Genomic DNA, 12,866 nt, shown 5'->3' with positions numbered 1-12,866 from the left:
CAGTCTGAAGAAGAGGTTGCCCTTCATAACATTATCATCACTAAGACCACAGGCTGCAAAGTATAAGAAACGGAGTAAGACTTAACATTTGAATCCCAGCCCTCCATCTTACACAAGAAGGAGAAGTGATGTATCTGCTTTCTCTATATCTATCGCATTAACTATAAAGTATAATATACTAATTGCTCCTCACAGGATTGCAGTGGCATAAACGAAACTACATAAACTACTTCATATATGCCTGGTAAATCTGGAACAGCTATCTGATAAAAACCAATTCAAGGAGTGAAGGCATACAGGGAGAGAGAGAGTGTGTGTGTGTGGGGGGGGGGTCAACAGTTAAATTATTTTTGTATCTAACATGCTTTTCATTCAAAACTGTCATCAAGTAAAAGAAATAGCTAACTAGTCCATATCCCTCCAATTACACCAAAATGCAGCTACAAGGACATTAGCTAAGAGTGCATGTACAATTTAAACTCTGTGCTTGAAATCATTTGAAATGAATTCTTTAATCTGTCTTTAGGTCCATGCGCCAGTCATGTGCTATGTCTAGCCAACCATGGACAACACGTACAACTGGAGAAGTAACCCCACAAGTTTCAAAGAAGCTGAAAACTTTCCAAGGCCTGAATGACAGTAGCCACCTTGTATGGGTAAATACTGATGTAAAGAAACCTACTCCAGTGCCAATCACATAAAAGAATGCACATAGCATTGCACAATATTTTACAGTAATAAGAGACTTACTGGCGTGTGAACTTATTATACTAGCTATTTTAGGGATTTTCTACATATTTAAAAAAATGCTCACACACAAGACATACGGCTTTAACAGGCATGTTCACTGGTTAGCCTAACGGGTGCAACCACTCCTCCTCATTTTTGTTTAACGTGTTCTAGACATGTCCTTGTAAAGAAACACAGGATTTCCACCTACTAAGGGACTTCTACTATAATATGTACAAAACCTGTGGTCTTTTTCTGAGTCCAATTTGAAATGTTTCATTAAATAAATAATAAATTTACTAAATTACAAATTAGTAAAGTTATAATTTGTAAGAAGGTTAAAGTAGTAAACACTATTATTATTTGATTAATGATCAGAATGCACAATTACCATGTGAATTGAGTAGAAACTTACATATCACAAAACTCATACAATCAGCATACATGTTTCTCAATACTGTCCTTATTTCAAAAGGTTTTTTTTTCCTCCCTATCGATTACCTACTACTCTCTGAACTAAAAAATATAACATATTATCTCACTTGGTCTTTGTATGAATTATTTTTCTTATTGTTGTGTCAAAGTGTCTGACAGGAGCAATTTAAGAAGGGTTTCTTTTAGCCAGGCCTGGTGGGTACTCCTGTAGACCCAGCACTCAGGAGGCAGATACAGTTGGACCTGATTTCCAGGACAGCCAGGGCTACACAGAAAAATCCTGGGGGTGGGGATTTATTTTGCCTCGCCTTTTAAGAAAGGATACAGTCTTTCAATGTAGGAAGGCTCTGCAGCAAGAGTGTGAAGTAGCTGGCCACACTGTGTCCCTGGACAGGAAACAGATAAAAGCTGCTGCTCACCCTGCGGCTTCCTTTCCTTTTTTATTGAGTCCAGGGCCCCACCCTATCAGATGAGGACACATTCAGTAAACACTTTCTGGAAACATCCTCCCAGACATACCCATAAGCACATCTCCTAGGCGATTCTAAATCCAGTCAAGGTGACAGTAAAGATCAACCATTAAAGTCTTCAGAACAGCATGACAAATGTATTCCATTCTCAACTGAGGCTGAGAGGCAGAATTGCTACAGTGTGACAAAGAAAAAGGAATTATACCCAGGCCTCTCACTCCAAGATCCGGATGTCTTATTAAATACTCTCCACAAAAGTTCACATCTGAAGCCTGCGGATACACTTCCATTGGTAGAGTGCTGGCCTAGCATGCCTAAAGCCCTGGATTTGATCCTAAGCACCACATAAATCCTGGCACACACGCCCCCTAAGAAGGGGGTGTCCAAAGTTCAAGGTCATCTTACATAATGAGTCTGAAGACAGCCTGAGCTACCCTAATTAAATAAAGTGTTTTGTCTTAAAGAACCTTTTTTCACTCTGAATATTAACTATAAGGATAATATGCAAGAAATCCTTAAGGAAAAAAACTAACGTAAAAAATGTCCCTCAGGAAGGAAACAAAACATTATATAGGTACACAGAGAAGTAACATTCACCATGATCCATACAACTCACAGAGTCACCTACTAATACAAAGAACAGCTCCAACCTCACTTAAAAGTTACAAAAGCCTGACTGGAGCAAGCAGAGGTCCTAAAAACCCAATTCCCAACAACCACATGAAGGCTCACAACCATCTGTACAGCTATACATAAAATAAATAAATAAATAACAAAAGCAAAACTCTGGGATTCAGCTGCATTATTGCTTATCTCCAAAGTTGTTTGTTTATGTATTTATTTTGGTCTTTAACTCATTACACAGTTACTGTCTTTTGTTACAAACCAACTTCTTTCTATCCTGAATGACAGCTATTTTGTCAATGTATAACACTGGTCCCTAGCCTGGAACTTAATATAACTCTCCTAGATGTGAACTCATTTATTTCTTGCCCTTGGATTCCCATAGACATGGCAGCAAAGCTGCCAGCCTGTGAACTACCTCTTACATGTACACAGAGACACTCAAATACCTTCCTAATACTTCCATCTGTACTTGCCTTAAATGCCATGGGAGAAACAAGGTAAACCTTGGTGTGCTGCAGTTTTAACAATTCCAAAACCACAGGCTTTTAAACGCTCAGACAAAGGTTGCTCTGTTTCTTGGCAGTCCTAGAATTCTTTTATACTGTCTTGCTTTACCCATTTTATATCCCCATAGTCCTGGGGATTCAATAGTCTCAGTAAATGTGAACCTCGTTAGATAAACACAACCATCTTAGCAAACCATTCAAAAGCCCCCACTCCTTAAAAGTAAAATTTAACGCAGGGTCACAGAGCCTCCTGAACAGGATTCTCTGTGAGATATTACCCTTTTTGTTCAAAAGGAAGATCATTCTCCTTTTACTGACTACAATCTTGAATAGGAGACAATCTACACATTATGACATAGTAATTTCATGCCAAAATGATGTTATTGATTCAAAAACGGAGGGTATGGTGACGGCAGATAAGGAGCAGCACAAGTCTGGACTGAACCTTAAATGTACAGAGGACCAGTTTAAAATGCACTATAGATTATTTTTATGATGCAAAAAGGAGCAGTTGGGGTGGACAGAGACTGGCCCAGCAGGGCAGCACAGCACGGAGAAGGCCTTAAACCCTGAGCCTGAAGACTTCACAGCAATTCTGGTGTCACATTCCCTCTAGTATCAACTGAGAACCACTTTGCCTCGCTCTGCCGTACGTGAGTTGTCTTGAAGTGAAGAGTCAACTTGTCATCAGCAGTGAAGCGCATCTCCTTTGCCTCTATTTGGAAAAGCTGGTAAACAACCATCCAACAATGTCAGGTATCAAGTGTTTTCTGTAATTGTTTCTCTGTGCTTTCATAGCACAAATACCCCAAGAACAGTGAACTCACTTCAATCGTCAACTGTAAACACGTCTTCAAACGCAGCCTCCAAACTGGGCTGCCATGAAGACTACACAAATGAACTGCCTGGACCTGTTTTCTGTCTATAAAAAGCTAAGCATGGTGCCTACCACGTAAGGATGAATGACAATACTGGTATACAGCAGCATTCAGTAAAGGCTTTGTTACCAACCAAAAAGCAATATTTGCTAGTGTTTTTTTTTTTAAAGATCTTATTTTTAACTTAATTGTGTGTACATGTTGTACAGGCGCATTGCCATGTGCAAATGAGTGCCTGAGAAGGCCAGGGGCACTTGATCCCTCTGGAACAGGAGTCACAGGTGGTTGTGACTTGGGAGCAGCTCAGGTCGTCTGGAGGCACAGTACCTGCTCTTATGCTCTGAGCCACCTCTCCAGACCCCACATTGGCTATTTTAAAAATAGACGTGGAAGGCTTCTTCTCGCTCTCATCACATGTACTTCTTCACTACACTGACCAGCACCTCTACCTGGACTGTCCGAATGTCCCCAAACACCGGACCTTTTTCAAAGCACTTGCTCTGGCACTTGTTCAGAGAAACTTTTCTAACCACCTACCCTCCACCCGGTAGGCTAAGCGAGGCCACAAAGCAGTCAATGTGAATGGTCTTGTTACTGCTTATCTCCCCACTAGTAAGTATAGTGTGGTAGCTCCATAGTTCTTCACCCACTAGACACCAGCACAGTACCCGAAACAGAGTGCAAATGTGAATGCTGGTCTATGGACACGCAGATGAAGACCCAAGTTCCCAGAACCCTTTTGGGAAAGTATTACTTAGTGTTGCATTCTCTAGCTATCACAATATCAGGCACTGCCGGGCATCAGCACTTGGGAGGCAGAGGCAGGTGGATTTCTGAGTTCAAGGCCAGCCTGGTCTACAAACTGAGTTCCAGAACAGCCAGGGCTATACAGAGAAACCCTGTCTTGAAAAACAAAAAACAAACAAACAATATCAGCCACTGTCTAAGAAACTGTAACATGAAAATTCAGAAAGAATTAACTTCTCGTTCCATTAAGAAGTGTCAATTCCCAAGTTCCCACAGCTCCTCAAAATTAGATCTATTTACAAAAGCTCTTGGAAGAAATCTAAAGTTTCACAGTAGACTACTTATAGACCTAAGGAAGGTATGCATAGGGAAAGCAGTACGGAAATGTGGCTTTCTCCAATGTTTCAGTGTTTGATTGTTGATCTGTTTTTGATTGTTTCAGTGTTGATCTGTTATTTAAAATAGAAAAATAAAGTGTTCAAAGACTACACAAGCCCCACCCAATACCACACGGCACGGGTGGGGCAGAGGACACCCAGAGGACCCCTGCCTGTGTGGGTGGAGTGGGAGACCCCCACCAAGATGAGCAAGTAAGTATCAGAGAGAGGGGAAAGAGAAGTGGAATAGTGTTTACACAATGAAGAGAGGCGGAATTGGAGACGCTCAGGTGCCGAGGAACAGCCTGCACAGCCACCTGAGGCCACGGTGAGGTCCTGGCCCATACTGCTGCCAAGGACCATGTCCGGGTCCATGACTCTGCAGCATCGGGGTTGGGTGGGGTCTGTGTCATTGTCTATGGCCCATGTTATCATCAAAGGCCTTTTGGATATCACTGGTCTAGGCTGTTGCCTGGAGCCATGTTGCTGTCCAAGGACTGCCCAGAGCTGGCCAGACCCCTCACCAGCTGTGGCACTAGGGAGAGCATGGCACTGGGCAGTGTGGGAAAGCTGGCCCCGAGGACACTGAAAGCAGGAGAGCTGGCATTGCCTCTTGTTGGCTACAGCACCCGCACCTAGCCTGGGCAGCACAGTAGAGCTGGCCCTGGTGATGTGTATGCAAGAGAACTGGCAGGCTGACCAACTCAGCTGCCACTCAGGCCTAGATCCAGGGCTGAGTTGGCACACACCAACACTTACCTCATCTATGAACTGCTGGAGTGTGTTAAGGGGCCTGTCGGGCATATCCTAACCTACAGGATCTCCATGACACAGGGCAACAACAGGATACTGGAGAAGACTCCCAGTGAGGACCCAGTATTGATAGTGTAGCAGAAGGCAGAGGCCTAGAACCAAACCTTCAATGCAAGGAACATTTGCAAGTAAAGATGTTTGAGCTAAAGGATGAACTGTGGGACACACCGTGACAAACCGCAGCTTCCACAGATCTGTTTTTTGTTATTATTTTTTGTTCCCATTGGCAGAGGGCAGATACAGAAGGATGGGAAGATGAGTGGGATTGGAGTGCATGATGTGAAATTCACAAAGAATCAATAAAAAAGTCAAACAGCAACAACAATAAAACTACACAGGCAGAAGATGTGGAAGAACTGCAGGAGGAAAAAGGATATGGTCAAAATATAGAAAATTCTCAGAGTAAAACAACATTGTTTTATAAGAGACTTCAAAAATGAAACACAAAATGTCAAGTTTGTTTTATGTTAACAAAAGATACTGAAATAAAATCTTAACCATATTTTTCAAAAACTGTCTTGTAAATCTCTCGATAGCCAATTTCCTAGCCAGATTTAAGCTGTATTAGACTAGAACTACACCTGGGAAACAATTTCCTGAATCAAAGTTTTGCTTATTCTGCTTAAGCAAAGGCACACCCAAGTCCACACAGTTCTACAGCTCCCAGCTAAACAAAGCAAGTAATTTGGGGTTTGAAAGAATCGCAAAGATGATAAATAAGCAAAAAGGAACAAAACTGAACACATAAACAATTAAGATTTTTTCAAAAAGATCACCGATAGTGGATTCCAGAATGTGGAAAGAATTCAGTCCCAATACAAGGGTCAGATTGGATAACCTGTGAGTCCCCTCTAAGTAAACATATTTTGTCCCTGGAATTTAGTTCCTTCAGCAAGATTCAGATGCAAACTTGACTCAGGAAGAGTTCAGGATGCTCGATAAGACAGCGCTAAAGAAAGAGCAAACCAGTTTATTTGGCCACTGCATAGAAAGTCTTTGTTTCTGAGACGCTGAAAGGAGCTTCTGTACAAGGTACAAGCCCTAGAAGAGTCTGCGCATTGTACATCAACAGCAGCACCTTACACCTACACACTATCTTATTCCCAGTACTTTCACACTGTTCTATAACGTAAGCAGGTACACTGAAACATTTAAAGTTACTCTACACAAAGGATCTCAGCCAAGGAGTGCTGGCACAGGCCTCTATAGTCCTAGCTACTCTGCAGACCCCGTCAGGGTCCCAAAATTAATTTGTAAATAAATAATAACCCAAGAGTCTTGTATCTTATCAATACTAGAATTTGGATCAGAGGGGATTGGTAGTCAAAGCCATGGGAAATATATTTTAAGGTTCATTCTAATTGTTAATAACAAATTTAAGCAGTATAATGGTGGAGAAAGCATTCACCAGGTACTGAGGAGTCACGTATTGTATCACTGGACAGCTGGTCTGCAAACACCAATAACCAGCTTTTATTGGAGTTCACGGCAATGAGAAGATAAATACTCTAATACTTGAAAACATGAATTAATTTTGGGGGGTGGGTGTGAGTAGCGTATGCACACCTGTGTATGGCCATGCACACTCCCTAGAGGCTAGAGGAGGACTTCTCCTGGCCTGCTCTATCACTCTGTGCCTTACTCTCCTAACAAAGGGTCTCTACTAAAACTGGAGCTAGGCTGGCAGTGCGCAAGCTACAGTGATCCCCCTGTCTCCATCCACCACAGTGGTGGGGCCACAGGCACACACAGCCATGCTCGGCTTTTAATGTGGTTGCTAGGGAATTGAACTCAGGTCTTCATGCTTAAGCCATCTCTCTAAGCCCACATCAATCTATCATCCACCTACCTACCTACCTACCTACCTATATATCTGTCTGTGTATGGGACTGGGTACTTGAGCTTGAGCTTGTAGAGGTTAGAAGACAACTCTCGAGACTAGTTCTCTCCTTCTACTGTGTGGGTTCCGGGGATCAAACTCAGGTCATCAGACTTAGTGACGGGGGCCCTTGATCACTGAGCCATTAGACTGGCCCATTCACATTAACTTTTAATAACTTAAAAAAAAATTCTAAAAGGGCTATGGTGATGATTCAATAGAAAAAAAAAATTGCTCTGCATCAGTACCTGATTTTGAACCACAAGTGCCCATGTCTAAGAGATGTTGAGCATGTCTGCACATGCCTGTAATTTCAGAACTTAGAGATAGATGGGCAAATCCCAAGAGTGTGCTGGCTGGCTAGCCTCACTGAAAATGATGAGCTTTTGGTTGAGTTGAGAGACTCCATGTCAAGGCAATAAGCATAGAACAATAGAAGAAGGCGACCCATATCCTGCTCTGGACTCCCTGTGTGCACACAGGGGCATGTTCACCTGAACACTCATGTACATGCAATACTTACTCTCTCTCTCCTCTCTCTCTCTCTCACAAAATATCAAAATGTTAAAGCCAGTGTGGTGGCTAATTTTTGTAATGCTAGAACCTGGGATGCTGAAGTAGGAGGCTTACTGTAATTTCAAGTGAATTTAAGACAACCTGAGCTACTGAGTGAGACCCTGTCTAAAAAATATATATATAAACAAACAAGAAAAGAAAAAGATATTTCATTTTTATTACAACTACTACAGTCTATGTGAATATTCATCTAGAATCTTTGATTCTAAACCACTAAGCCTGAAATAATCTGCTGTGTTAAGCCTTAAGAAATGGGCTTTTCACAATGTTGAAGAGACTTTTCTTTTCTTTTTTTTTTTTTTCTTTTTTTAAGATTAAAAATATGTTTGAAGTATATATACTGGGGGTTAGGCATATACGCCGGTGAGGGCTAGTATCCACGGGGGTCAGACCTCTATCCTGGAGCCAGAGTTACAGGTAGTTGAGAAACAGCCATTGTGGGATCTGGAAACCAAATCCAGGCCAGTGTAAGAGCAGACTGTCCTCTGAACTACTGACAGCTCTTCAGTCCCTAGTCCCTCTGGCCACATTCTAATGGATTTCAAGTTAGCAAAATGAGCAAAACTTACAAAGGCTGCATTACTTCCCCTACAGATAGGGGAACACGCTGCTCACTTTCAGCACTAATAAGAGACCCGAAAGGCTCTAATATTGGTGTGGGCAGTTAGCAGATGTAGCTAAAACACTTGTCACACAAACCTGAGGACCCCAAATTCAGAGCCTCAGAACCCATACGAGGCCAGACACCCATCTCTCTCTTATGGAGTGCTCCTACAGTGAGATGGGAATAGATACAGGAGAGAAACCAGAAATTTAGATGCCAGCTAAGCTGGCACACACACAGTAGTGAGCAAGAGACCTGACTCAAAGTAGAAGGTAAATACCAACACCCAAGGTTCTCCTATGACCTCCATGTCCATACCATGGTACATTTGCCCCACAATCACATATATGAATATGTATGTGCATGCAGTACATTCATTCACACATACACACACCAAAGATTTTTTTTTTAACTTGAAAGGATACATGAATTACTCAGAACTTTAGCAAAAATGAAAACAGAAAAGAACCTACATTTGCATAGAATCCAATGCAACGCCTTTAATCCCAGCACTTGGGAGGCAGAGGCAGGTGGATTTCTGAGCTCAAGGCCAGCCTGGTCTACAGAGTGAGTTCCAGGACAGCCAGGGCTACACAGAGAAACCCTGTCTCAAAAAAGACAAAAAACAAACAAACAAAAACAACAAAAAACGAACAAAAGATTATCCATATAGCTAGTGACCTAAGGCGGAAGACAAGCTTACATCTTAAACTCTTGTGATCTAATTACTTTGATTTTATTTTGATCCATATTACTGCCTAACCACATTTCTCCCTCATATGTAAATTGCTCAGTACCACCATGAATCCGTTTTAAATTTCATATAACTAACAGAGTTTAATCCAGACATGGCAGTACATGCCGTTAGTGCTAACACTCAGGAGACAGAGGCAGGCGGATCTCTGTGAACTCGAGGCCTGTGAGGTGTACATAAAGGGTTCCTGCCCACCAAGACTACAGTGTGAGGTCCTGGTTGGTTTCTTTTTTAGAGCTCATTATAGGAAAGAATAGAAGAACTCATTTTTTCCCCTCTCTTCCCCTTAATCTTAGTTTTAAGGTGTTAACTTCAAAAGCCCTAAAATCACTTAGAAAACAGCTGCTGTAGCCTGGAGGGGGGGAGGTAATAAGGTTTGCACTTGACTCCCCTCAAATGCGTGCCCTCTCTCCCAATCAATAAACTCACTAACTTTGCTTCATTCTGACTCATCCTGAATTTCTCTGCAGCAAGAATATAGGTGGCACTTGAGTAGAGGTCCCTGAGCATCTGAGGGGTACTTGTCATGTGCAAGGTCAGCAACTTTAAGTTGTGCTCCCAGCTGTCTTGTCCCTTCTGCTAGTGAAATTAAATACTTACCCACGATTAGACCATACATTCACTTGACAAACTTAGTAAAGTAAGAGGGAGATTTGAAATCATCAGTGTGGAGTTCCTAAAAATTCTGAATGAAATCCTATTCTAAAAGTCATATTCAGAAACCTTGATGTGCAACAGTGATTTTCCTATTCCCTAGGAAAACATTTAAAAAGATAGTGATTCAGAGAGGTCTTAATTCCCTACCTCAGACATAATCTCCAACTGGCGCAAAACCCAGTAAGGGATCCAATCCCCAAAGTACCCCCCTAACACAGAATGAAAAGAACTGAGAAATGGGGGGAAAGCCATAGATACATCTGGGAGAACCCAAACAGAGCTCTTCTTTGAAGCTGAAAACCAAAAAGGAAGTACAACTGTAGGTTTTTATGGGATGTCATATAACGAATTCACATTAGGAGAGCTTTCTACTCTTTATTGTTTTCAGAGTTCAATCTCCACGGGGCCGGGGGGGGGGTGGAAAGAAAGAAAGAAACAGTAGCAGGAAGAAAGCAATCTGACAAGAGATCAGCCCACATTGAAGCCCAGTCCAAGCTGAAGAGAACTGTATCGACAGTGAGGCTCCTATTGTAACCAATGTATTCATTTCCTCCCTAGGCTCTCACTTTCACCCGGGAGGAACCCAAGGCAGGAGTTGTCCTTCACAGCTGTCACTTCGGTCAGCGCCTAGAGGTCTTGCTAATCTAAAAGACCTCGGAAGTGCAAATGAAGCCAGTCCCAGCATCACCACCTCGGACTCAGTGCCCTACTTTGGCAGGCACTGAGATGGGCAGTAACAGCCGGCCCGGGGCGGGGGTGGGGCGGACCCGGGAACACACTCAGCCTCAGCAGGACGTTCCAGAAGGAACCCCGAAGTGAGAACCAGAAACTTCCCCCCGCGGCGGGAGGCCGTGAGCTGCGGCACGTGCTCGCCCGGCTGCAAGTGTTCGCCCGGGTTGCAAGCGCCGCCCCGACAGCGGGGAGGGCTCGCGCGCAGCCCCGCGCGGCCGCGCCTCACCTGGACCCCGGTGTAGTTCTCGAAGAAGAAGAGCACCATGTTCTGGTAGACGCAGTAAAGCCGGTCGTCCACGCGCTGGTACAGGCGGGCGGGCATCAGCGCGGAGAGCACCCGCCACAGCGTCCAGGCCAGCAGGTAGGTGGGCGCCGAGCCCAGCAACAGGACGCTGGGGAGCAGGTAGCGCATTGAGTACGTGTGGAGCACCAGGGACAGCAGCATCCTCTCGGCTCGCCAGCCGCGACTCCGCCTGCGTTGCCCGCGCGGCCACCAGGACCTCAGCCACCGCCGGCCGCCCGCCAATCACCGCGCGGGGCCGGCCACGCCGCCGCCCTCCACCCTGGCTCCGCCCCCAGCATGGGCCGCGGGGGCCCGGGACCCGGCGGGGACAGTGACGGCCTCTGCTCGCCGCCTTGGAAAGGGCACGCCTCGGCTTGCCGGGCGCACTCGCCTCCGGGTGCTCACTTTGCTCCGCGCGACCCGTGCTTGTCAGCGGGGAGGCGGGGTGAGGCAACGCTCCCAGGTAATAAGGTGCCTCCTGATTGGCCGACTTATGGGTGTAACACGTGTTCTGATTGGTTCGGTCACTTGCCTTCGTCACGACGCATGCTCGACTGCGGATGCTGGCTGGGGACGTGCCCGGGAAGAAGTGAGGTGGTGGGTTTTGGCCTGTGCTGGCGTGTGAGAGCATCGTGGAGACACGAGGATGCTCCCTGCAAGACACCCGTGAGCCGACTAGGCCGTGGAGCACAGGAGGAGCTCGAAGCCGCAGGTTATGGACAACTGCAGCGTCTTCGCGTGCCGGAGGGCCACCCGCTCCCCCACGTGCATAGGAAGCACACCTTCCCTCTTGGCTGTTGCAGAATGAGGCTGAGTCTGTCTCCTATACCCTTGGTTCACCTTTCACAGGACTGTCACCTCCTTGTATTAAATCCTTCAAAGCCTTAACTTTTGCCCTTTCATAACCTCTTGCTCTTTAACTTGTTTCTACTGTGCGTTTTCCTAATATCCTACATTTCTTCTTCTTTTCAATGTGTAGAAAAGTATTTCCCTATACATGTAGAATCCATAAGTTCTCTTCCCTCCAGAAAACTAGAAAAGTTAAGTAACAGCAAAAACTTATCCAGGGGCCCAGGCCCTTTCACTGCCCTAACTAGTGGATACCAGATAATTCTATACAAGAAGGTAGGTATAGAAGGAAATAGGTCAGTGTGCACGCTCAGATCTGTATAAAGTCCGTTTTAAATGTGTGTGCGTGTGTGTTTATGTGTTTATGTTGGTTTCTCTAAGTGACCCTGAGGTCGCTTATTCTGCCCCTTGTTTTCTACCTTTCCACACCACTGACGCCTGTGTCTCTGCTTCCTTGCCTTGGACTTCCCTTCATCTTTTGCCCCATGTTTCCCATCACCTCTAAGATGCACTTCATAAGGCATACAGGTGACTCGTGTCATTAGCACACTATGTCAGATGGACGTGCTTAGGAGTTTACACGATATCAGAATGTATTGAATGACAATAAATTTCACTAAGTACAGTGGCTTCGCTGGCACCAGAGAGGCCCACTTTACTCTGTAGCCCTTGCTAAGGGAAACACAGGTTCTTTTATTGCAGTCTTAATTACTAATATTAACTCTCAGGTCACACATACATCACTCTGTAAGTATATCTCTGTTTACATATGCATATATAGGTTATAGTGACTACAAAGAGTTAGAAAGAAGAAAGGAGTTTTAAAAGCCTTGGGAAGCCAGTGCTGGAGAACTGACAGGGCTATAAGAGTGTCTGTCACGATAACTTGAACCACAAACCCAGCTTTAGGGAAAAAGCTGTTGGTGGGTCACAGATATGACAAACTGTCC

The 12,866-nt window shown here is 44.4% G+C and overlaps 1 protein-coding gene across 1 annotated transcript in view; it reads right to left on the bottom strand.

The window, feature by feature from the left end:
* Agpat5 (1-acylglycerol-3-phosphate O-acyltransferase 5) overlaps positions 1 to 11,521 on the bottom strand; it is a 37,220-nt gene extending 25,699 nt beyond the window's left edge. Inside the window, exon 1 of the mRNA XM_085844146.1 lies at positions 11,011 to 11,521. Coding sequence (XP_085700272.1) covers positions 11,011 to 11,229 — 219 coding nt within the window. The 5' untranslated portion in view covers positions 11,230 to 11,521. The remainder of the gene's footprint in view (positions 1 to 11,010) is intronic.
* Positions 11,522 to 12,866: the final 1,345 nt, after the last annotated feature.

The sequence above is a fragment of the Mus caroli genome, unplaced genomic scaffold (genome assembly GCF_978045245.1).
Source record: "Mus caroli unplaced genomic scaffold, Mus_caroli_1 scaffold_10, whole genome shotgun sequence".
Taxonomy (NCBI): Eukaryota; Metazoa; Chordata; class Mammalia; order Rodentia; family Muridae; genus Mus; species Mus caroli.
The sequence above is the reverse complement of the archived record's forward strand: the minus strand, read 5'-3'. Positions and strand labels throughout refer to the sequence as shown.